This window comes from Leptopilina boulardi, unplaced genomic scaffold (assembly GCF_019393585.1).
Source record: "Leptopilina boulardi isolate dan_hultmark-lab unplaced genomic scaffold, ZJU_Lbou_2.1 LbouV2_40, whole genome shotgun sequence".
Classification (NCBI taxonomy): domain Eukaryota; kingdom Metazoa; phylum Arthropoda; class Insecta; order Hymenoptera; family Figitidae; genus Leptopilina; species Leptopilina boulardi.
In genome coordinates this window covers 361,865-386,697 of record NW_026137974.1, presented here as the reverse complement: position 1 = coordinate 386,697, position 24,833 = coordinate 361,865, and the positions used below count along the sequence as shown (strand labels likewise).

Sequence of the window (24,833 nt, the reverse complement as noted above, 5' to 3'; positions counted from 1 at the left end):
ACAAATTTTCTTTTTTGTTCGTTTTTTCAATTTTGTATTTTTTGAGTCATTTATGTTTTTTTTTAATTTCGTATTCAATTTTAGTGTTTTTATATTTTTTTTTACTATTTTTATAATTTATTTTTTCGCATTTTTTGGCATTTATTTAATATTTTTTATATTTTTTAGTATTTTATGGTATTTATTCAGTATTTTTTCTATTTTTTTGGTATTTTTATTATTTTCTTTTTTTTTAGTATTTTCTAGTATTTATTTACTACTTGTACTATTTTTTAGTATTTCTTTATATTTTATAGTAATTTCTGGTATTTTTTTACTATTTTTATTATTTCTTTATATTTTCTGGCATTTATTTACTACTTTTACAATTTTTTTGGGGTATTTTTTTCTATTTTTTAGTAATTTCTGGTATTTTTTTTTACTATTTTTATTATTTTTTATATTTTAGAGGATTTATTAAATATTTTTACTATTTTTTTTAGTATTGTTTAGTTTTTTTTCTCCTGTTTTTTAGTAATTTCTGTTTTTTTTACTATTTTTATTATTTCTTTGTATTTTCTGGCATTTATTTAATATTTTTACTATTTTTGAGTATTTTCTGGTATTTTTTACTATTTTTACTATTTTTATTATTTTTTTTAGTATTTTCTGGCATTTATTTACTACTTTTACTATTTTTTTTAGTATTTTTTTCTATTTTATAGTAATTTTTTAGTATTATTATTATTTTTTGTATTTTCTGTTATTTTTTTTACTAGCTTTTACTATTTTTACTATTTTTTAGTAATTTCTGTTTTTTTTACTATTTTTATTATTTCTTTGTATTTTCTGGCATTTATTTAATATTTTTACTATTTTTTAGTATTTTCTGTTTTTTTTTTACTATTTTTATTATTTCTTTGTATTTTCTGGCATTTATTTAATATTTTTACTATTTTTTAGTATTTTCCGGTATTTTTTACTATTTTTACTACTTTTATTATTTTTTTTAGTGTTTTCTGGCATTTATTTACCACTTTTATTATTTTTTTAGTTTTTTTTTCTATTTTATAGTAATTTTTGGTATTTCTTTTCTATTTTTTATATTTTGTATTTTTTGATATTTATTTAATATTTTTAATATTTTTCAGTATTTTCTGTTATTTTTTACTGGTTTTACTATTTTTTATTATTTTCTGTCATTTATTTAGTACTTTTACTATTTTTTTCTATTTTTTAGTAATTTCTGGTATTTTTTTACTTTTTTTATTATTTTATGTATTTTTTGGTATTTTTTTACTATTTTTTACTATTTTGTAGTATTTATAATATTTTGTAGTATTTTCTGTTATTTATTTAGTATTTTTTAGTAGTTTTATTATTTATTAGTATTTTATGGTATTTATTAAAACTATTTTTATTATTTTTTTGTATTTTTTTTCTTTTTTTTTAGTAATTTCTGGTATTTTTTTTTACTTTTTTTTATTATTTTTTGTATTTTCTGGTGTTTATTTAGTATTTTTTTACTTTTTTGTATTTTTTTTTAGTAATTTCTGGTATTTTTTTACTTTTTTTTATTATTTTTTGTATTTTCTGGTATTTTTTTACTATTTTTTACTATTTTGTAGTATTTTTAATATTTTGTAGTATTTTCTGGTATTTATTTAGTATTTTTTAGTAGTTTTATTATTTTTTAGTATTTTCTCTGGAATTCTTTTTTCTTTTTTTTCATAAAAAAAACTCCTTTTTGGCGCAGGGAAAAAAAATTCGTTAAAAATAAAAAACCTTTTATTTATTTAATTGAAAGTAAAAATTTTGTAAAATAGAAAAATATACTAAATTCAAAAAAAAAAAAATTACCCAAAAAATAAAAATAATTCTGTAAATATAAAATTAAAATATATTTGTAATTTTTGCTATGATGAAATTATATGTAATTACAATTTTTTCTTTTTCTCCCTTTTTTTCCAAGGACCAAATCCGGTATTAAATGTAAATCCAGTAATTGATTCGACAAATGTGACACTTGAATGGCCAAGACCTGAGGGAAGAATTGAATTTTATGCAATGAAATGGTGGCCAATTGATAATCCCGATGATGTAAGATTTAAAAATGCATCGGAAAGCAGTGAAATTGCTGCAATTGGTTACGATGAAAATATCATTCACACGGAGAAAATTCTCATTAGTGATTTAATGCCGGGTGTAAAATATTTTTTTAGTATATTCACTGTCTCATATGATCTTGTCAGTGATATAACAAATTTAACAACAAGAACAAGTAAGTAAATTCTCGACAAAAATTTCTTCTATTTTTTCCCCCAAATAATTGATTTTTATTTCACACACAATTTTTTTGTTTGGTTTTTCCGTTTGGAAAATATTTTTTTATTATTAACATTTTCTCCATTTTTTAACCTTGCAAAAAAATACAATTTTTATAATAATTTGTAATTTTCTTTTTTTCTGCAAATAAAAAAAAAATTTGAATATAATTTTTTTCTATTTTTATAATAAATAATTTTATATTATACAATTTTTTTTTCGAAAATACTATAATTATAATAATAATTCAATAAGAATATTATTTTTTGAATATTGCATTTTTTTGCAAAGATTTTTTTTCTATTTTTGAAAATCCTGTTTGAAAATTTTTTTTTTTTGTGACTAATTTTTCGCTTTCTAAAAAATTCAGTGCCTTTGATTCAATCGGAAGTTGTTGTTGTTGTGGATCGCGATTTACCAGATTCATTGACATTAAGATACACGCCAACGCCAATTTTATCCTCACGCTTTGATTTATATCGATTTCGTATAAGCGATAAAATTAATACGACTAAGGAAAAACCATTGACTGATCCCGATACAAAGGTGACTTTCTCTGGATTAATACCAGGTAGGCTCTACAATGTGACAATGTGGACCGTCAGCGAAAATGTCGAGAGTCGTCCACTATTTCGTCAAGATCGTCTCTGTGAGTAGAAAAAAAAAATCAATTTTTTTTCCCCTTGCCTGTGGAGTGAAATTAATTAATTATTGTTTTTTAAAAAAATTTTTTTAAATATTTAACTGAAAATATAATTATTTTTCGTTGAAATTTAAAAAAAAATTGAAATTGATTCATATAAATATTTTGTTAAAATTTAAATAAAAATTTCGCTTAATTGATTTATTCTAATAATCAATTTAGTAATTTATTTTAAAAATTCTTTTGGAAAATTGCATTAAATAAAAATTCATTGGTAATTCAATTAATTAAAAATTCTACTAAATTAAATTCAATGGAAAATTTGAAATATGAAAATAAATTAATGTAAATTTTTCTTCTTTTGTAATTTTATTTTAATTATAAAAATTGTATAATATATATAATTGTAATAAAAAAAATTTTCTTCTTCTCTTTTATCGCCAATAAAATTTTCCAGTGATTTGTCTCTGTTTAGTAAAAGGTGATAAGAAAAAAGAAGAAATTTATTCATCACCAAGCATTATATTTTCATATTTTTCTCTTCATATGAATGTTTATTAAAAAAAAAACAAAATTTTTTTTCCCTTGTAAATTGTTTGAATAATGGAAATTATAACGTTGGGGCATAATCTCCACTTGATGCAACACTGCAATGCCACATAACGTGCCATTAAAATTTGCAAGTCAAATATTATTATGAATCCTTTTCCTGATTTTTTATTCATTTTCATCTTGACAATGCGCGAATATACTCCAATTAGATTTTCCAACTTGCAGGAAAATTCACCGGAAAATATGAAATAATTTTTTTTTTGTCACAAATTTTTCATCTAAAAAAAATAAACATATTTTTTGTTTTCTCTTTTTTGGAAAATATTTCTTTTTTTTAAATTTAATTTAAAATTGGTAAAATTATTTCTTTTTTTAGAATATTTAGATTTTTGTTTTATTTTTTATATAATAATAAATAAAGAATTGAAATTTGGAAAAAAAATTTACAGATCCAGAGCCAGTGACAGCGATTCATGCATTAGAATTAAATGACACAAAAATAACTCTCACATGGGATATACCACGTGGTGAATATGATGCATTTGAAGTGCAATATATTAATACCGATGGGAATTATGTACAAAATATAACATCAGGAAATGCAATTACAATATCGGATTTGAAACCACATAGAAATTATACATTCACCCTTGTGGTGAGATCGGGTACTGAATCAAATTATTTACGTAGATCAAATCCAATAAGTGCAAGTTTCACGACAAGTGAATCTTTTCCTGGGAGGGTTGATAAATTTAATCCCACTGATATTCAACCAAGTGACATCAGCTTTGAATGGTCGCTACCAAGTCAAGATCAAAATGGCATCATACGCAAGTTCAGCATCATTTATGGCATGGAGGTGACTAAGATTTTGTTTTTCTCTCTTTTTTTTTTTTTATTTTTTTCTCTCTTTTTTTTACTTTACTCATCAATAATGTTCATGACGAGTAAAATTCCATTTGCCTTGGCACTATTAATTTTTTTTTCAGTCTTGTCCTGTTGTTCTAGCAAAAAATATATAGAGTTTCATTTTTCACGTCTCTTTGAATTGAATCAGGTTTTTTTTGAAAAACAAATTTTCTTTTTTATTCGTTTTTTCAATTTTGTATTTTTTGAGTCATTTATGTTTTTTTTAATTTCGTATTCAATTTTTAGTGTTTTTATATTTTTTTGCTTTATTATTTTTATGTAATTTTTTTTGGTATTTTTTGACATTTATTTAATACTTTCTATATTTTTTAGTATTTTCTGGTATTTATTCAGTATATTTTCTATTTTTTTGGTATTTTTATTATTTTTTTATATTTTCTGGCACTTATTTACTACTTTTACAATTTTTTCAAAGTATTTTTTTCTATTTTTTAGTAATTTCTGGTATTTTTTTTACAATTTTTATTATTTCTTTGTATTTTGTGGAATTTATTTAATACTTTCACTATTTTTCAGTATTTTCTGTTATTTTTTCTATTTTTTACTATTTTTTAGTACTTTCCGGCATTTATTTACTACTTTTTCTATTTTTTTCCTATTTTTCAGTAATTTCTGGTAATTTTTTTACTATTTTTATTATTTTTTGTATTTTCTGGTATTTATTAAATATTTTTACTATTTTTTATTACTGTTTAGTATTTTTTTTCTATTTTTTAGTAATTTCTGTTTTTTTACATTTTTTTTATTTCTTTATATTTTCTGGCATTTATTTAATACTTTTACTATTTTTTAGTATTTTCTGTTATTTTTTTCTATTTTTTTACTATTTTTATTATTTTTTAGTATTTATCCGGAATTTATTTACTACCTTTACTATTTTTAACTATTTTTTAGTAATTTCTGATATTTTTTTACTAAATTTATTATTTTCTGGTATTTATTAAATATTTTTACTATTTTTTAGTATTGTTTAGTATTTTTTTCTATTTTTTTTAGTAATTTCTGGTATTTTTTTACTATTTTGATTATTTTTTTGTGTTTTCTGGTTTTTATTAAATATTTTTACTATTCTTTAGTAGATTTTAGTATTTTCTGTTTTTTATTTAGTATTTTTACTATTTTTTAGTACTTTTTAGTTTTTTTTTCTATTTTTGGAAATTTTTTTGTATTCTTTTGTTATTTATTTACTATTTTTAGTATTTTTAAGTATTTTTTAGCACTTTTTAGTATTTTTAGTAATTTCAGTTTTTTATTTACTATTTTTTAGTATTTTTTAGTTTTTTTTTCTATTTTTGGAAATTTTTTTGTATTCTTTTGTTATTTATTTACTATTTTTAGTATTTTTTAGCACTTTTTAGTATTTTTAGTATTTTCAGTTTTTTATTTACTATTTTTTAGTACTATTTAGTATTTTTTGTTATTTATTTACTATTTTTTAATACTTTTTAGTATTTTTTAGTATTTTCTGTTATTTATTTACTATTTTTTCGTACTTTTTTGTATTTTTTGTTATTTATTTTCTATTTTTTAGTACTTTTTAGTATTTTTTGTTATTTATTTACTATTTTTCAGTACTTTTTAGTATTTGTTTGAATTTTTTAGTATTTTCTGTTTTTTATTTACTATTTTTTATTATTTTTTAATATTTTTTAGTACTTTTTAGTATTTTTTAGTATTTTTTGTTATTTATTTACTATTTTTTAGTATTTTCTAGTATTTATTTAGTATTTTTTAGTAGTTTTATTAGTTTTTAGTATATTATTGTTTTTTTTAAACAATCTTTATTATTTTTTTGTATTTCTCTTTTTTTAATTTTCTCTTCTTTAATTTTTGTATTTTTCCATTTTTTGTTATTTCTTTTTTTTTAATTATTTTTGTATTATTTTGTATATTTTGAAATTCTTGTTAAAAATAATTAAAAATGGTTAAAAATATTTGAAAATAGTTAAAAAATAGTTAAGAATATGATAAATATTGTTAAAAATAGTCAAAAATAGTAAAAATTAATTTAAAAATAGTAAAAAAAAAAAATAATAATAATTGGTAAAAACTGAACTAATTTTTGTTTTTTTTTCTCTCTCTCTAATTAGGGTTCATCGCATTCGCAAACACGTGATTTTAGACCAAATGAATTTCGTGGCATTATCAAAAATTTGATACCAGGAAAAACTTATGTTTTTAAAATTCAAGCCGAAACAAAAATTGGTTTTGGTCCCGAGGTAATTTGGAAGCAAAAAATGCCAATATTGGCACCGCCAAAACCACCAACGCAAGTTGTGCCATCTGAAGTTTGTCGCAGCAGTACAACAATACAAATTCGTTTTAGAAAAAATTATTTTAGCGATCAAAATGGTGCTGTGACATCGTACACAATAATTGTCGCCGAAGACGATAGTAAAAATGCATCTGGTCTTGAAATGCCAAGATGGAGAGATGTTCAGGCATACAGTATATGGCCACCATATCAGGTAAATAAATATTTTATGTAATTTATAACAATTAAAAAAAAGAATTTTATTCTTTGACCTTAATTTTCGTTCTTAAATTATAACAAAACTGATTTTTTGTAATAGAATATTAATATTTGGTGCAAGAAATCGAATTTTTTTTGATTTTTTTATTCTTTTTTTTTTATTAATTTATTATTTTATAAAAATAGAAACATTTTTGTAATTCGTAATTTTAAGTTTGAAAATTGAATTTACTTTTTGAATAAGTGTAAAAAATTGGAAAAATATTTCTAAAAAGATATGGGAAAAGAGAAAAAGATGGGGGTTTAAGATAAAATAATAGCGGCACTGGAGGTTTATGTATATATATAGTATATATTAAAAAAAAGTCTAATTACCGATTCGTCGATTTATTCTGATCACGAGTTAATTCTTTAGTGCGCACGCAGATCGCGATCTTGTATGTGTTTTACCTCGAAAATAAGTAAGGACAATTATTATTATTACGCATCGTGTGAGATAAGGCCAATAGTGCCAATTTGTATATTTATTTATTTTTTATTTTTTTTTTTTATTTATTACAACGTGAATCTTTCAGGAAAATATGGATATTTTTCATAATTTGATCAATCGAACTGGACAATTTTTATTTAAGGTATTTTTTTAAAAAAAAAAAAAAAACTAGACTTAAGACTTGGAGAATTGAACAATTTTTTATATTTAGGGAAAAAAATTCAGAATTTTATTAATATTAATTATTATTTATTACTAATAAATTTTTATTTAAATTATAATTTTCATAGTTTTTCCATTTTTTTTTAATTTGCGAAAATATTTGATTTTTCTCATTTTTTGTAGATTATGGAGCCGTATTATCCGTTCAAGAATGGATCAGTGGAGGATTTTACGATTGGATCAGAAAATTGTGACAATAAACCTGGTTACTGTAATGGTCCACTTAAGTCGGGATCAACTTATCGTGTCAAAGTGAGAGCTTTCACTGCTCCTGATAAGTTCACGGATACCAGTTACAGTTTTCCAATTCAAACAGGTGAGAGTCAATGAAAAAACAGAAATTATGTATTATCATTCGTATTTTCTTTATTTTTCCCTCCGGAGAAGAATTTATGTAATTTTTTTTTTGTTTGTAATTATTCATTTATTCGATATTAATTATTTATTTTTTACTTTTTTAATATTTTATTTTTTTACTGTTTTTTTATTATTATTATTATTTTATTTTTTTGTGATTTTTTAGTACTTTCTCGTATTTTTTCATTATTTTCATTTTTTTTTTTTTTGATTTTTTAGTATTTTCTAGTATTTAATTTGTATTTTTAAAATTTTTTAGTATTTTTTTTTATTTATGGGAATTTTTATTACTTTTTTGTATTTTTTAGTATTTTCTGTTATTTATTTAGTATTTTTACTGTTTTTTAGTACTTTTTGGTATTTTCTGTTATTAATTTAATATTTTTACTATTTTTTTCTATTTTTGGTAATATTTCAGTATTTTTTGTTATTTATTTACTATTTTTTAGTACTTTTTAGTAACATTTAGTATTTTCTGTTATTTATTTAGTATTTTTGCTATTTTTTATAAATTTTTTTCTATTTTTGGGAATTTTTTTGTATTTATTTAAAATTTTTTAGTATTTTAACTATTTTTTAGTATTTTCTGTTATTTATTTACTAATTTTTAGTACTTTTTAGTATTTTTTTCTATTTTTGGGAATTTTAAAGTATTTTCTGTTATTTATTTAGTATTTTTGCTGTTTTTTAGTACTTTTTAGTATTTTCAGTTATTGATTTAATATTTTTACCATTTTTTTCTATTTTTGGGAATTTTTTATTATTTTTTGTTATTTATTTACTATTTTTTAGTACTTTTTTAGTAATTTTTAGTATTTTCTATTATTTATTTATTATTTTTTAGTACTCTTTAGTAATTTTTAATATTTTCTGTTATTTATGTGTTAATTTCTTTCTATTTTTGGGAATTTTTTATTATTTTTTAGTACTTTTTGGTATTTTCTGTTATTTATTTAGTATTTTTATTATTTTTTGTGAATTTTTTTGTATTTTCTATTATTTTTTTACTATTTTTAGTACTTTTTTAGTAATATTTACTATTTTGTGTTATTTATTTAGTATTTTTACTATTTTTTATTAATTTTTTTCTATTTTTGGGAATTTTTATTACTTTTTAGTATTTTTTAGTATTTTCTGTTATTTATTTATCATTTTTTAGTACTTTTTAGTATTTTCTGGTATTTATTTAGTATTTTTTAGTATTTTTTTTTATTTTTTTAGTATTTTTACTATTTTTTGTTAATTTTTTTCTATTTTTGGGATTTTTTATTATTTTTTTTTGTATTTTTCAGTATTTTCTGGTATTTATTTAATTTTTTTTCTATTTTTTAATGTTTTTTTCTATTTTTGAAAATTTTTTTATTTTGAATAAAAAAAAGATTAACAACAAAAAAAAATGTATTTAAAAAGTACAAAAAATCTAATTTTTATTAATTTAATAAATTATTTAATTTAAAATGTAAAAATAAAACGAATGAATGAATAAAAAAAAAAACGATTTAAAATATCGTTTAGAAAGAAATAAAAAAAAAGAAAAAAAATAGTAAAGTAGCGACAGATTTTGCTAAATTCATGCTTTTATTCGTGCACATGCCTCGCCCATAAGGATTGCTGCTGGCAGGTAAGAGTGAAAAATCTTGCCGGTAGCGAGTAGATAAGTAGATTGTTTAAAAAAAAAGAAAAAAAAAATTATAATTAAAAATTTTTTAATTAACAAAAATTATCTATTTTCTTTTAGAAAAATTTAAAATTAATTTTTCTTCTCCCGTTTTTTTTTTTTTTGAGCAGATAAGGACAATACCGCAATTATTGTTGGTGTAACTGTGCCAATTGTTTTGCTGTTGTCATTACTTGGAATTGGATTGATTGTCAGACGACGACGTAATCAGGGGAGAAAAACAACTGAGACAAGAGTAACGGACGATTTATCATTGCCTGATAGTGTCATTGAAACCAGGTAACATTTTATTTTAGAAAAAAAATTATATTTCAATTAATTATTATTATTTTTCAATTTTTGTTTTAATTTTTTAGTTTTCTACAAATTTTTTTTTTTTGCTTGTTTAATTCATAAATTGATTTTTTAATTTATTTATTTGGAATTTATTTTATTTATAAAATAATAACTAATAATATTTATTTTTTCTTTTTGTTTCTTATTATTATTTTTTTTTTTTATATAATTTAGTGTCGATAAAAAATAAATTTAAAAACTCTTTTTTTTTTGTCTAAAGTCGTCCAATTCGAGTGGAGAATTTTGCCGAACATTATCGAATAATGTCAGCGGATTCTGATTTTCGATTTTCGGAAGAATTCGAAGAATTAAAACCTGTGGGTAGAGATCAACCGTTTAGCGCTGCTGATTTGCCCTGCAATCGACCAAAGAATCGTTTTACAAATATTTTACCATACGATCATAGCAGATTTAAATTGCAACCAGTCGACGATGAAGAGGGTTCTGATTACATTAATGCCAATTATGTTCCTGTAAGTTTCCTGTGTATTTTTCTGTATTTTGTAAAAAAAAAAAAATAAATAAAGAATTTTTTTTCATTTTGTTCCAATTAAAAATTAATATTGATATTGCTTTTAATTAAAAATGTAGTTAAAAAAAATATATAATTTCTGAACTAAAATTGAAAAAAAAAAAAAATAAAATCTAATTTTTGGTTTTCATTTTTTTAGGGTCACAATTCCCCGAGGGAATTTATAGTCACGCAAGGTCCTTTGCATTCAACTAGGGACGATTTTTGGCGAATGGTTTGGGAAAGTAATAGTCGTGCAATTGTAATGTTAACGCGTTGCATTGAAAAGGGTCGTGAAAAATGCGATCACTATTGGCCAGTTGATACACTTCCGGTTTATTATGGCGACATATGTGTTACAATTTTGAACGACTCACACTATCCCGATTGGAGTATTACTGAATTTATGCTCTGTAGGGTAAGTCATTTTTTTAAAACAATAAAAATAAAATAAAAAGGAAATAAAAATAAAATAAAAATGAAATAAAAATAAAAATGAAATGAAAATAATGAAATACTTATTTTATTTGTTAGAATATAAAATTTATTTTATATTATTATTTTATTTTTTTTACTAATTGAAAAATTGAAACGTTAAAAAAAATATAATTATATTTTAAATGAATTTAAAAAAAATAACGAAATATTTATATTGTAAAAAATTCAATTTTTTTTCCCGTAATTTTTTCAGGGCGATTCAAAGCGAGTCATTCAACATTTTCATTTTACAACGTGGCCAGATTTTGGCGTTCCTAGTCCACCGCAAACATTGGCGAGATTTGTTCGTGCATTTAGAGAACGTGTACGACCTGATCAGAGGCCAATTGTTGTTCATTGTAGCGCTGGAGTTGGACGTAGTGGTACATTTATAACATTGGACAGGATATTGCAACAAATATTAGTATCCGATTATGTTGATATTTTTGGAATTGTTTGGGCAATGAGAAAGGAGAGAGTTTGGATGGTACAAACTGAACAGCAATATATTTGCATTCATCAATGTTTATTGGCAGTATTGGAGGGTCAAGACACAACTGGACCACCACGTGAAATTCATGATAATCAAGGTTTTGAGGGTGAGATTTCATTTTTTTTTTCTTTCTTTAAAAATGATTCTTTTTTTTTCTTCAAAAATTTCAATTTGGTTTATTAATTTTCTATTTTATTTCTATTAAATAGAATTTTTTTAATTCTATGTATATAATTTAATTAATTATATTTTAATTTTTTATTTAATTTCTATTTTTGATTTAGAAATTATTTGCTTAATTTAATTTTGATTTTAATTTTCAGTTTGTTTTTTTAGAAATTATTGTTTAATTTAATTTTGGTTTTTATTTCTATTTTGTTTTTTTTTTTAATTATTGTTTAATTTAATTTTGGTTTTAATTTCAATTTTGTTTTTTTTTAATTATCGTTTAATTTAATTTTGGTTTTAATTTCAATTTTTTTTTTAATTATCGTTTAATTTAATTTTGGTTTTAATTTCAATTCTTTTTTTAAAATTATCATTTAATTTAATTTTGGTTTTAATTTCCATTTTGTTTTAAGATAAATTATTTGTATTTTATTTTTAAATGTCGATCATTTTCTCTTATGTGTTGGTCTCTATATGGATAACAAAAAAAAAAAAATTAATTTTGTTTCTTACTCTTGTTTTGAGTCTATAATAATTGGTGATGGTTTCTTTCAAATTAAATGGAGGTGTTTGTGATTTCTCGCTTTTTCCCCTTTTTTTTGTTTTTTTGGTACAATAATTTACAATTTGTCCGCGATTTTCTTATTTGAACATAGAATTTTTTTTTATTGTCATATGCAGGTGAAAGTTTCGTTATTTTTCGATATTTCGATTTTAGGATTTGATAGCCAAAAATTCGTTTACTGATTTTTTTCTCTCGTTTTATTTTTTTTTTTTAATATAATATTTTCATTATTATTTCATTTAATATTTTATTATTTTTTTTCTACTATTTTGGTTATTATATTATATTTTTTTTGTATAATATTAATTTCGTTATATTATTTTTGTTATTTTATTTATTTTGTTATATTATTTTATCTATTTTGTTATTATTATTTTTATTTTTTTTTCCAAAATTTTGCAAATAAAATTAAGAAAAAAGAAAAAAAAACATTTTCCAAACAATTTTTCGAACTCTGAATTTAGGAAAGAATCAAAGTTCAGTCGAAAATACTAAATGTCCAGGGGATGATGAGAAGGAGAGGTGACCTTCGAACTGCGAAAACTACTCCGATGGTAATAATGTGCCGCTGACGCTTTCTTTCTCTGCACGCTTTTAATTAGTTTATAAATATATAATTTATATTTATAAAAAAAAATTTATATTTATAGAATTTTTCTATTTTATCAGAAGGAAAAATTTTGAACAAAATTTTTTGGAGTAAACTGATGCATGCTTCATTAAAATTCTTGCCTGCAAATGACAATGGCTTTATCTTTTTTTTTTATTTTTGATTTTTTAAGGTACAAATAATTATTCCGAAAAAAAAAATTCTTTATGATATTTGAAAATGTATGGAAATAATTAGATTAGGTGAAAATTTATACTAGAAATTAGAATTTTAATAATTATTGTTTGCCTGCATTTATATTTTAAAAATAAAACATAGATTTAGAAAATTTTATTTGTTTCAAAAATAAATTTAATGTTTCACCTATTTGATGTTTTTAAAAACAAAATTTAATTTCTATTTTCTTTATTATTTTTTTCCATTTTATTTCAATTTATGTCACTTTCAATAATAATTAAAATTTACTTTACGATTTTTTTTTTAATTGCATGAAATAATTATTATCTTTTTGATAAACAAAATATACTTCCAGTGTAATGTATAAATGTATATTTATATTTTATGTTAAAATTGTCATAATCATATTTCACTAAACTAACTGCTCGTTATTTTAATGTTTTAATGCTTGCGAATTTGACAGAGAACGAAGATTTATTAGATTTTCTATATATATATATATATTTAACTTATAGAGCATGAAATCTCAACGCGAATAAGCATTTCGTAGAGAAACGCAAATATCATTAATCAACTTTTTTTGTTTTTTTGATTTCTTTTATAGATGACGAGGGAATCGCTGAGTCAGGAATGTGAAAACATTTTTTGAAAGCTGATATTTAATTCAGTCAAGAAACAAGAGGAAATCTTGGATTTATTCGCGGGCACAAATTGTGGATATGAAAGAAAATGGAAAACAAAGAGACACAAAACACGTGGGCAAAAAAAAAAAATAATTGTCTTTTCAACAAGGACGGAAAATGAATTTTTTTTTTTTTTTGAAAAAATTCGATAGGAAATTAGGGAAAATTTATTTCTTTTTCTCGAAAAAAGGAAATAAAAAATTAGATAAAAAGAGGGAAAGAAAAAATTCGAAAAAGGGAAATGGATAAATAAAGAAATTACGAAGGAAAAAAAAAGGAAAAGATAAAGAAAGAAAGAAAAATAGTCAAAAAATAAAATAATTTTTTAAAACAAATCTATATATACATATATTATATATATGTATATTTAAAAAAAGAATTTTCGAGAATATTATAATAATTTGAAAGAGAGAAAAAAAAATGTTTTTCACAAAAAACCTAATGGAAAATTTTAAAAATTTTCAATTTTTAAATAAAAAAACAATTTTTAAAAAAAGTCAATTACATAAACATTTCTTAAATAAATCTTTTATAAAAAAAAAAATATTTGAAAAAAGTTTTAAAAACTAAAAACAAATGACAAACTGGACGATTTTTCATTTGTCGAAAAATCTCGTAATTTAATTTTTCTCTTCCAGTTGATCTCAATATCTCTCTCTCTCTCTCTGTCCGTCCAGGAATTGTGCATATTTTACAAAAAAAAAACAAAGAAGCCAATAACGATTTTTAAAAAAATCGTTGCGCCTAGAATCTCTTTATAAACGATCGATTTTTCTTTCATTAAAAAAAAATAAACTTAACAAAAAAAAAATCGAGTCAGTGGGAACAAGAAACTCGCATCTTCTTAAAACGCCATAATCATATCATCTCCCTTGATAAAAATGGATTTTTTCATTTTTTTTCATTTTTTTTTATAGATAAAAAGAGAAAAAAAGAAAAGAAAAATTTATTGGAAAATAATTTTTATCGCTTTTATTTCTTTTTTAATCGTGTGATTTTTTTTTTATTAAAAAATATATGATAATAATGAAAGACAAATTCTTTTTACTTTTTTTTCTTTCTTTTTCTCAAAAATCCATTTTTCAAAAAAAAGGGAGAATTTTAGATTCTTGTACTTAACTTTTGTATATGATGTGTACAAAAAGACAAAAAAAATAGGATGTGCACTAAAAATTGTATAAAAAAAAAATTATAGAACGTGTGAATATTTTCTAAAAAAAATAGATTCAAATTTTAATATTTTTGTTTATATTTGGAACCGAATTTTCGAAATAGAAGAATTTTTATATTTTTTTTATCTTGTATTTAAATAGGAAAATATAAAAATTCTTCTATTTTAAAAAATTCGTTTCAAATATTAATTTTACTTGAAAAAAACGGTTAAAAAGAAATTCGAATTTTACAATTTTGAAAAACTGAAAATTGGAACTTAATATTCCTTTTTTTTCTTTTAGAAAATATTCATATGTTTTGAAATGAGCATCACTATTGTTAATCGTTAATCGTTAAAGCTTGCAAAGAATCTCGCGAGATAAAAATCAATGAGCTTGAGTGTTTGTTGTATTTGTGTGTGTGAGTGTAAAAAAAGAGAGGATGGTACTTTTTTTAAAAAAAGTAATTACGTATTTTTGGGGACGCAATTTTTTTTTTAATTTAACTTTTTTCTGGTGTTTAGATTCTTTAAATTTTGTTTTCCACTTGTTTATTTTTATTTAATTCTTTTATTTAATATTTTCACTATATTTATATATTTTTTTCTCACTATATTCACTTTTTTTTTACTTAATTCCCTTTTTTTTACTAAATTCATTTTTTTCATCCACTGAACCTCCTAGCATCTCATTATTATTGCAGCATATATTTATCTGCATTTTTTTTATTATTGTGCAATTAAATAATGTGTCCTCCGATTTTTTTGGTCTTAAATTAACGACTCCTTTTAAATCAGAACCGCGTTTTTTTTTCTTTATAAAATTCCATAAGTGTTGCATAATTTGAATCAGATTTTGATGGAATAAAAACTAAATGGAACAAACTAATTCAGTTTGTTCCTAAAATTTAAAAAAAAAAAAATTTTACTCCAAGGATAATTAAGAGTAGTTTATGATCTGCAATCGTTGTAGATTTTTCTCTAAAGCAAAACTTTCCAATCCTCTTTTGGAATTAATAAATTAGTATCAATTACATGATTTTATAGAAGACCTTGAGGTTCCAAAAAGCGAAAAATCTTGTGAACAAGATGATGTTTAGATACATACGGCATTGAAAACAACGTTAAGACATAATACAGAGCGTGAGGGTACATATTTTTATCATTTTATTTTGTGGCTATTATACGATATCAATCCAGCAAGTTTGTAGATTGCTAATATTGATTATATATTTATAATTATTAAGATTATATATCTTAAATATAAAATATTTAAGAAAATTTATACAAAAATATAAAAAAAATTGAGTCAATAAAATTATAAAATAAATAAAAAATTCAAAACAAAAAAAACATACAAAGAATTCACAAATATTGTAATGGACATTGCAATAGAAACATTCAATCACTCATTACATAAAGCATTGAAAACTACGTCGAGACATAATACAGAACGTGAGGGTTAACTTTCTTATCATCTTTTGGCTTTATTCTAACATTCTTTAGGTCATCATAAAGTTTCCAGTTTGGCGAATAAAAGATGTTTAATGTTCCTTAACTCTATTATACGATATTAATCCAGCAATTCTGTAGACACTATTGCTAGTATTAATTAATATTCACTGCAAATGGTTGAAACATCGTCTTCCGATTTTCCATCAACTGTTGCGCTCCGTATTAATAACTTGTCCTGTCGCCGACCTTTGGTTGCTCCTCTTCAGATCAGCCAACCTTGTTTTCAAATACTCCATGTATCCGTCATCTGTTACTGACATATCGAAAATTAAGTGCTCTCCATATATATGGTCGTTCTCTTAAGTGACATTTCCGTACAATTCGGGCATTGTAATCTATTAATATCGTTCTGCACCACATCATCAACGGCACACTGCAGATAGTCCATTCCGTTGAGAACGATGATATTAATATTTATCGGCAATATCACCGAAGAATTATTTCTAACATACTGGCAATTTTCACACCGATAATCCGAAATACTGCTCGGGAAACTCTGGAAAACCACTTCACACAAATTCGCAGTATTACACTTTGTGTTCAATCGATTGTGTACTTTCCTTGAAATTTGTATGTTAAAAATAGCTTCGACTGTATTTGCGATGTCCATTAAAATTTCTGCTCTTTCTTCGTATAAACTAATGTCCACTTTCTTCATTCCGAACGCCTTCAGTGAAAATTTCCAAATGCGATTGTCCTTATTCAAAATCTTCCTTTTGAATGCCTCGCATGTCGAAATGCCGTTGATGACGATTTGCATTAGCGAATCAAATGCACAAGTCTCCTGTATTTCAATTACTTTTTCCGAAGATTTGATAGCTTTACAGCAGCTTCTGTTCTTAAAAAATGGCAATTTTTCACTATACTCCGCTTTGTCCAATGATCCTCCTAGCAAATTTTTATTATTGCTGCACAAATTTAATTGCTTTTTTGTTACAAGTGCAATTAAATACTATGTCCTCCGATGTTGTTGGTCTTAAATTAACGACTCCATTTTAAATCAGAACCGCAATTTCTGCAATGTCCCATAAGTTTTGCATAGCCTGCATCAGGTTTTAATGGAAACTTAATTGGATAAAAATGAAAGGAACAAACTAATTCAGTTTGTTCTAGAATTTTTTTCAAAAAAAAATTCACTTCTAGGGTATTTAAACGAAGTTACTGATATGCCTTGATTTTTGGTTTTCCGCTGAAGTAATTCTTTCCAATCCTCTTTTGGAATTGATAAATGAAAAATAATTCCATGATTCTGTAGAATAGCTTTAGGTTTAAAAAGCGACAAATCTTTAAAATTACTCGCCATATCTATGTCGTAGGCCGATAGACATTTCAGGCCGTTAGCCAAAATCCTGGCTTATATTCTAATGGCCGGCGAGTAGACAATAGCATAGGCCATTAGCCGAATAACTTGCTGGATGGCTACTAGCCTGACAATTTTTAGGCCATTAAAAGAAACAATTTATAGGAAACAATAATAATTTAACGATTTCATATTCAAATTTCTATTTTTATTTTAAATTTTATTTATTGCAACACGAAGAACTCAAATGGTATCGTGAGTTGCACAGAATATTTGCCTTTAAAACAAGCACTTTTTTTGTTTTTTTTTTTCTTCACATTCTATAAGAGATGTAATAACGTTTAACTCGTGCATTTTATTCCACACTGACCTATTACTTTGCTGCATTTTTGTCATAGCTGAACAATTTAGCTTCAAATTCACGTGCAACAACTAATTAAAAACCAAATCAGTCTTTAACAACAAACATAAAGAATATCTTTCTTCGTAGAAACTAATGTCCACTATTTCTTCATTCCGAACGCCTTCAGTGATCCACCTTGCAAATTTTTATTATTGCTGCACATATTTATTTGCTTTTTTGTTACTGCGTGCAATTAAATACTGTGTCCTCCGATGTTGTTGGTCTTAAATTAACGACTCCTTTCATAGCAGCACCTCATTTTGTACAAAATCCCACAATTTTTCCATAATTCGAATCAGGTTTTGATGAAAATTGAACAGAATTAAAAATTAAATGGACAAACTAATTCCGTTTGTTTTTCTGAATTTTTTCAGAAAAATTTCACTCCATGGATATTTAAGCGTAATATATGATTTTCCATCGCTCTAGATTTTTCCCTGAAACAAAACATTCCAATCCTCTTTTGGAATTAAGAAAATTAAAATCAATTACATAATTTTGTAGAAGAGCTTGAGGTTTCGATAGTGAATAATCTTCTTTATTTAATTCATTTATTTAATATCTTCACTTTATTTAATTTTATTCACTTTTTTGTTACTTAATTCCTTTTTTTACTAAATTCATTTTTCCTTATTTTTTTAATTCACGTTTCTTTTTTACAAAAATTCTTTTATTAAATTTTTGTATTCCTGTTTTTGTTTTACTTTCAATTATTTTTTTGCCTAAAAAAATAATTTTAATATTTTCCAAGTTTATTCGAATTAAAAATGTTATAAATTAAATTAGTCGAAATTAAATTAATTTCGCAAATCTAAACGAGTGAAAATTTTAAAAATGAAAAAAAAAAAAATTTTGCGTCCTCTTTTTGTTTTTTTAATAACGCTTAAATTTTCCCCGATTTCAGAGATCGGGGATAAAGACTATATATATATTATATATATAACTTGTAAATAATGTATTTTACCGAGAAATTTTTATTATTATAATTGTTATTGTTATCGCAGCATTTTATTAATATTATTACCAATTATTGATATTATCGCAGCTCCGTTAGTTTTTTTTTCTTCACTTCGACATATCAGCTCACGTAGGATTTTTCACCTCAAATCTTATAAATATATATATACATTTATAGGTATAATTAATTAAACCCTCGCCATTTGAAGATATTATATATAAATATAATTATTTTTTTTCATAATTTCAAAGTAGGCTTACATATATGAAAGAAAAAATGTATTAACCCCAATAAAATGTTGTTGGGGGATGAAAAAAAGGAAAAAAGTGTATTATTAATTGTAATTAATTTTTTTTGATTGGGCAGCGATTGAGGATTTGAAAAAAAAGTAAAGGAGGGGAAATAAATCTCAAGTATTGTATGAACCTTCGAACAAATGCGATTGTTTTTAATTAAAAGAGTATTTTTTAAGAATTTCATGAAAAATAAAAATGATTTTTTTTTAAATCAATTTTAAGTTACTCTGTGATAAATTGCAATCGATCGATTATTTAATTAATTATCGATATAATTGTGCGTTTGTCTCGAAATTTATTCAGCTGCTGACAAAAAAAAAAATAGTTTTTCAAGAACAATTTTTTTTATTAAATTTCAATTTAAGAAAAAATAAAGTATCTCAAAATTCAAAAATGGTAAATAATTTCAGTAGTTTTATTAATTATTTTGTAATGAATTAAATTATATATATATATATATATATATATATATAATTTATAAATAATTTAATTTATTAATAATTAATTTTAATGTCTATAAAATTGTGATTGAGAAAACTTTTTTTTTTTTGGAAATTTTTAAGAAATTGAAATTTAAAGACAAAAAAAAATATCGAGCTTTATGTGCTTCCGCATCGAATCGTATTTGTAATACTAAAGAGAAAAAAAAGCTTTCGACGTGAAATTTACGAAATATTTTTTTTTTTATATAGCCAATGAATTTTAAAGGCAAACTTGTGAATTATAAAAAAAAGAAAAACGACAAAAGTCAATTTTTTTCAAGATAAAAAAAAAACCTTACAAATGTAAATCGAGTCAAATTGTCACCGAATTTTGAGAAAATAAGATTTTTTTTAAATAGAGAAAATTTTTGGATTTTTATTTTCGATCCTTCTGTACTTTTTTTTTAGAAATTAAAAACGCAAATTTTTGTTTTTTTGTAAATATAAATAATCACTTTATTTATTAATAAAAGAAAATTACAAATTGTTTGTAAATATAAATAATCACTTTATTTATTAAATAAAAAAAAAATTACAAATTTTTAAAGAAATCTTTTTTTTTGCTCATTTTTGTTAATTAATTTTTTTTCTAATTCAATTTTCATTATTTTTTTTTCATTTAAATATTAAAAAAAAAATTGTCCAAAAATTACAAGAATTTATTTTCTTGTTTTATAAAGGTGGCAGGTGTGATGAATTGAAATTTCTTGGGCGATAGGTAATTTTTCAAAATAAAGAAAAAAAATAATAATAATAATAATAAAAAAAAAAAAAAGAAAAAACGTGAGCGATGCTATGGAATTCCAGATGTCGATGAAGTTGGATCGTGTGTCAGTGGTGTCGACTTTTTTATGGCCGATAATCTAGACGGAGAGCTTGAAAGGCTGGAAATAATCCTCGTCGCTAAAGCTGTCCTTGACGCTGTTGGCTGAGAATCTTTCGATTTTACCTCGTCTTCGTTGGGAATACGAATATTTGGCTCGGCCGGTGTCTTTTCACTTTTTGAACGACCTGATAAGATTTCCCAAACAAAAAGAAACAAAAGAAAAGAATATAATAGATTTTTTACAAATTTATCCAAAAAAAATGGGGGAAAAAAAATAAAAATATAAATAAATAATAATAATATAATAATAATAATATAATAATAATAATATAAAAAGTTGTTTATTTTTTTATTCGGTTAATAAATAATTAAATTACAAAAAAATTGTAGCTGAATAAAAATTTGGTTAATTACCAATAATTTTTTTATATTTGTAATTATTAAATTTTTTTTTTATGAAATTAAAAATTTTTTTTTCAATGAATTTTTTTACCTTTCAATTGAGAAATAATTTTTGAAAATGCACGACGAATTGAATCGTCTTGTTTTGATTTTTTCTCATCATTTGTGAATTTTGTTTTTTTCGTTGATTTCGATAATTTTGATGACGACAATGATGAACCAAAAATTCTCCTTGGATTAATATCTTTATCAATAATTTTAAAAACTCTACCAAGTGAATTTGTTTTTTCCTTTGACGATAATTTATTGGGATAAAAAATTGTTGTTTCCTGTTTATAAAAAATTGATTAATTTTTTTGGATCCTCCCAATGGGATAATAATAATAATAATGATGATGATGAATAATGCAAAAAAAAAAAAAAAAAAAAACCGATAAATAATAAATTTATTCCTTTCAACTTTGCTTTCAAAATCGCATTCACTCTTTTATCAACTTAATTTTACTTCCAACTTGAGATTATTAATATTTTATTATTTCTCAATGTACATAAAATGGATTTGACACAATTTCTTGAAATATTATTTTTCTGATAAATTTTTGTTTTATTTTTTTTATTTTTTTTCTTGTTAATTTTAATTATTTATTTATGGAAAATTGGTTTTTTTGAATGAAAAAAAATTTAGTTTTCTTTCAAAGAAACAAATTACAAAAATTGTTATTAAAAAATTTAGAATTATTAAAAAAAAATTTTTTTTTTACATTTTGAGAATTGAAAAAATTTAAATAAATCTAGTTTGGAAAACAGTTTTTTTAATGCGAAACTTTAAAATTCAGAACAAAAAATTGACAATGTAAAATTTTTTGCATAAAATTATAAAATAATTTTTTTTTTTGTTTAAATTATTGTCGAAATAAAATAAATCATATTAACTACATTTTCATTTTGTTCGTTATTTTTCGATTCTGATTTACATTGATTTGACATTGGCGATTTGAATTTGAGCATTTTTCCCATTCTATCGATTGTCATACTTTTAAAATTTCGTTTATTTTTTTCGGGAATTTTCATCAATTCATCTATTTCTCCATTATCATTCAAATATTCGGGTACTGAAAATTTACAAAAAAAAAAAAAAAAAAAAATAGAAATTAAAATACAAAAATATTTTTACCTTTTAAAATTTTAATAAATTATTTTATCGACAAAAAAAATTTTTTTTTTCTAACCAGTGTGATTTTTTAATATTTCGATTCCAGTCGAAGAATTTGTTTTATTAAAATCAGTTTTTAATTTTTGATGCGAATTTGGCGGGAGAATTGAGTTCTAAAATACAAAATAGGAAAAAAATGTATAAAAAATTTAAAAATATTTTTTTTTAATATAAAAGTATTTTTTTTTTGTATTTTATTTCTCACCTGGTTTTCGAATCCATTAGCGAAAATTCCGTCTGACTTGCTGTAAATTTTTTTTATTTTTTTTTTGAGAATTAGTGAAAAATTGAATGAAACAAACTTTTGAAAAATATAAATAAATAAAAATATGAAAATAAGAAAATAAAAAAATAAAAAAAAAGTAAATAAAAATAAATAAAAGATAAATAAAATTAAAAAAAATTAAAATAAATAAATAAAAATAAATTTTTATTTAATAAGGAAAAATTAAAAAAAATGAATAAATTAACAAATATATATATTTGTCAAAAATCAAAAAAAAAAAAACTTTGCAATAAACCTTATAAATGGTGACAAAAAAAAATTGTATAAAAAAAATAATAAATAAATAATATTATAAATTGTATAATTTTTGTTTTGATGAAATATTAGTGAAACACTTTTCGATGATAAATAGAAGTTTGACGCCTACGTACCTGTCGAAATTTTTCTTTCCAAAAAGCTTTTCAAGGATATGATCCTTGAAAGGATTTTCGTTCTTTACTTCCCTTTCGGTCATTTCTTATTTTATTTTTATTTCCTTCTATTTCTTATATACTCTCTTTTTCTCAAGTCTGGAAAAATAATTTTTTTTTCTCCAAAATTTTAAGACTCCAAAGAATTTTTTTCTGTTTTTAAAAAATATTTTTTCAAAAATAAAATAATATAATTAACAATTTTCTTTTTATTTACGATTTTAGATTATTATTTTTTAAATTATAATTATTAAAAATGTTTTTAACTTTCCAAAATCATCGTTTTTTTTTATTGTTTCCATCGAGAAGTTGTCTTTCAATTATTGTTTTGTTTTTTCAGCTTTTGATTTTATCATTTTTTCTTCAAGTAAAAATTACAATAATAATAGGGTAATATATAATATAATTATCCCATAAATAAATAAATAATAATAATTTTTTTAGAGTTTCGAATAATAATAATAATAATAATAATAGTAAAAAAAATTATTAAATCATAAAAATGTTGTAATTTTTTTTTAATTTTCTAATTACAAAGTTAAAATAAAATTTTTCTCGTATTTTAAGCAGGAAAATTTTTTTTTTAAATAAAATTTTGTTTATTAAATTTGATGAAAAAAAATAAATAAAGTTTGCAGTTAATTTGCAAGAACGTGACGTGAAATGAACTATTCTTTTTCTTTTTTTTTCTTTCTTTGTAGGAGAATATTAGTTTTTCTTTTTTTTTTTCTTTGAAACCTAGAAAGTAAGGGAACCGGAAATGGCATCATAAGTCATGATATAATTCGGGAATAATAGCGCTACGCCTTCGGCAACCGAGACTTGAATATTGGCATGTGGATAAAATTTGTGTCTCCTATTCCACCCCCTTAATTTCATTCCACATTCTTTGCATTTATATCTATCATCATATATATTATATATATAGAGAGAACTTCTTTTAGGTATATAAAAGTGAATCAAAACCTCACAAAAGTTCATTTTGATTTAAAGTTAAATGTAATAAATGCCACTATTTTTTCTCTGTAAATTTTTCTCTACCATTAGAATTGAAACGTTACAATCGACTTCATTTTTTTTTTACTATAAGTAACAATATTTTTTAATAAAAGATTTTTTTTCTAAAGGCAAAATATTTTTTCCATATAAGAAGGATATATACTTTTTTTGTCACTTCATTCTTTAGGATGAGATTATAATATAGAAAAAAATTTTCAATTGAGAGAGAAAGATTTTTTTTATAACGTTAATATATACCGTTTGCCAATAAAAATGTAAATTTTTCAATATATATATATATATAAATTTATTTAGATTTTTATCGATTAAAAAAAATATTCGGGATTAAAAAAATTTAGGAAAAATATCTTTTTTTTCCATTTATTAACAAGTGAAAAAATATATTATTAGAATAATATATTATTATGATTATATATCTTAAATATAAAATATTTAAGAAAATTTGTGTAAAAATATAAATAAAATTGATTCAATAAAATTATAAAATAAATAAAACATACAAAACAAAACAAACATACAAAGAATTCACAAATATTGTAATGGACATTGCAATAGAAACACTCAATCACTCATTACATAAAGCATTGAAAACTACGTCGAGACATAATACAGAACGTGAGGGTTAACTTTCTTATCATCTTTTGCCTTTATTCTGACATCCTTTAGGTCATCATAAAGTTTCCATTTGGTTTGGCGAATAAAAGATGTATAATGTTCCTGAACTCTATTATACGATATTAATCCAGCAATTCTGTAGACATTATTGCTGATATTAATAATTGTGGGAATAGAGTTTAGGGGAAAGTTTTTCTTCACTGCAATGGTTGAAACATCGTCTTCCGATTTTCCATCAACTGTTGCGCTCCGTATTAATAAGTTGTCCTGTCGCGACCTTTGGTTGCT

The 24,833-nt window shown here is 22.1% G+C and overlaps 2 protein-coding genes across 3 annotated transcripts in view; one reads left to right on the top strand and one right to left on the bottom strand.

Annotated features, from left to right (window-relative positions):
• LOC127289233 (tyrosine-protein phosphatase 10D-like) overlaps positions 1 to 14,552 on the top strand; it is a 68,904-nt gene extending 54,352 nt beyond the window's left edge. The window contains exons 10-20 of one of the 2 annotated variants that reach the window (XM_051317040.1): positions 1,952 to 2,260; positions 2,675 to 2,953; positions 3,949 to 4,358; positions 6,520 to 6,897; positions 7,738 to 7,930; positions 9,760 to 9,928; positions 10,206 to 10,458; positions 10,657 to 10,914; positions 11,188 to 11,572; positions 12,664 to 12,753; positions 13,591 to 14,552. In XM_051317040.1, coding sequence (XP_051172997.1) covers positions 1,952 to 2,260; positions 2,675 to 2,953; positions 3,949 to 4,358; positions 6,520 to 6,897; positions 7,738 to 7,930; positions 9,760 to 9,928; positions 10,206 to 10,458; positions 10,657 to 10,914; positions 11,188 to 11,572; positions 12,664 to 12,725 — 2,696 coding nt within the window. In that variant the 3' untranslated portion in view covers positions 12,726 to 12,753; positions 13,591 to 14,552. The remainder of the gene's footprint in view (positions 1 to 1,951; positions 2,261 to 2,674; positions 2,954 to 3,948; positions 4,359 to 6,519; positions 6,898 to 7,737; positions 7,931 to 9,759; positions 9,929 to 10,205; positions 10,459 to 10,656; positions 10,915 to 11,187; positions 11,573 to 12,663; positions 12,754 to 13,590) is intronic. The other variant, XM_051317041.1, reaches the window with a different exon arrangement.
• A 5,705-nt stretch (positions 14,553 to 20,257) lies between these two features.
• Positions 20,258 to 23,202, bottom strand: LOC127289189 (uncharacterized). Its single transcript, XM_051316988.1, has 6 exons — positions 22,872 to 23,202; positions 22,420 to 22,459; positions 22,231 to 22,327; positions 21,938 to 22,113; positions 21,093 to 21,330; positions 20,258 to 20,784 (listed from the first exon to the last, which is right to left on the bottom strand). Exons 1-6 carry the CDS (start codon positions 22,952 to 22,954, stop codon positions 20,567 to 20,569), a joined length of 852 nt encoding a protein of 283 aa, XP_051172945.1. The 5' UTR covers positions 22,955 to 23,202; the 3' UTR covers positions 20,258 to 20,566.
• Between the last annotated feature and the right edge of the window lie 1,631 nt (positions 23,203 to 24,833).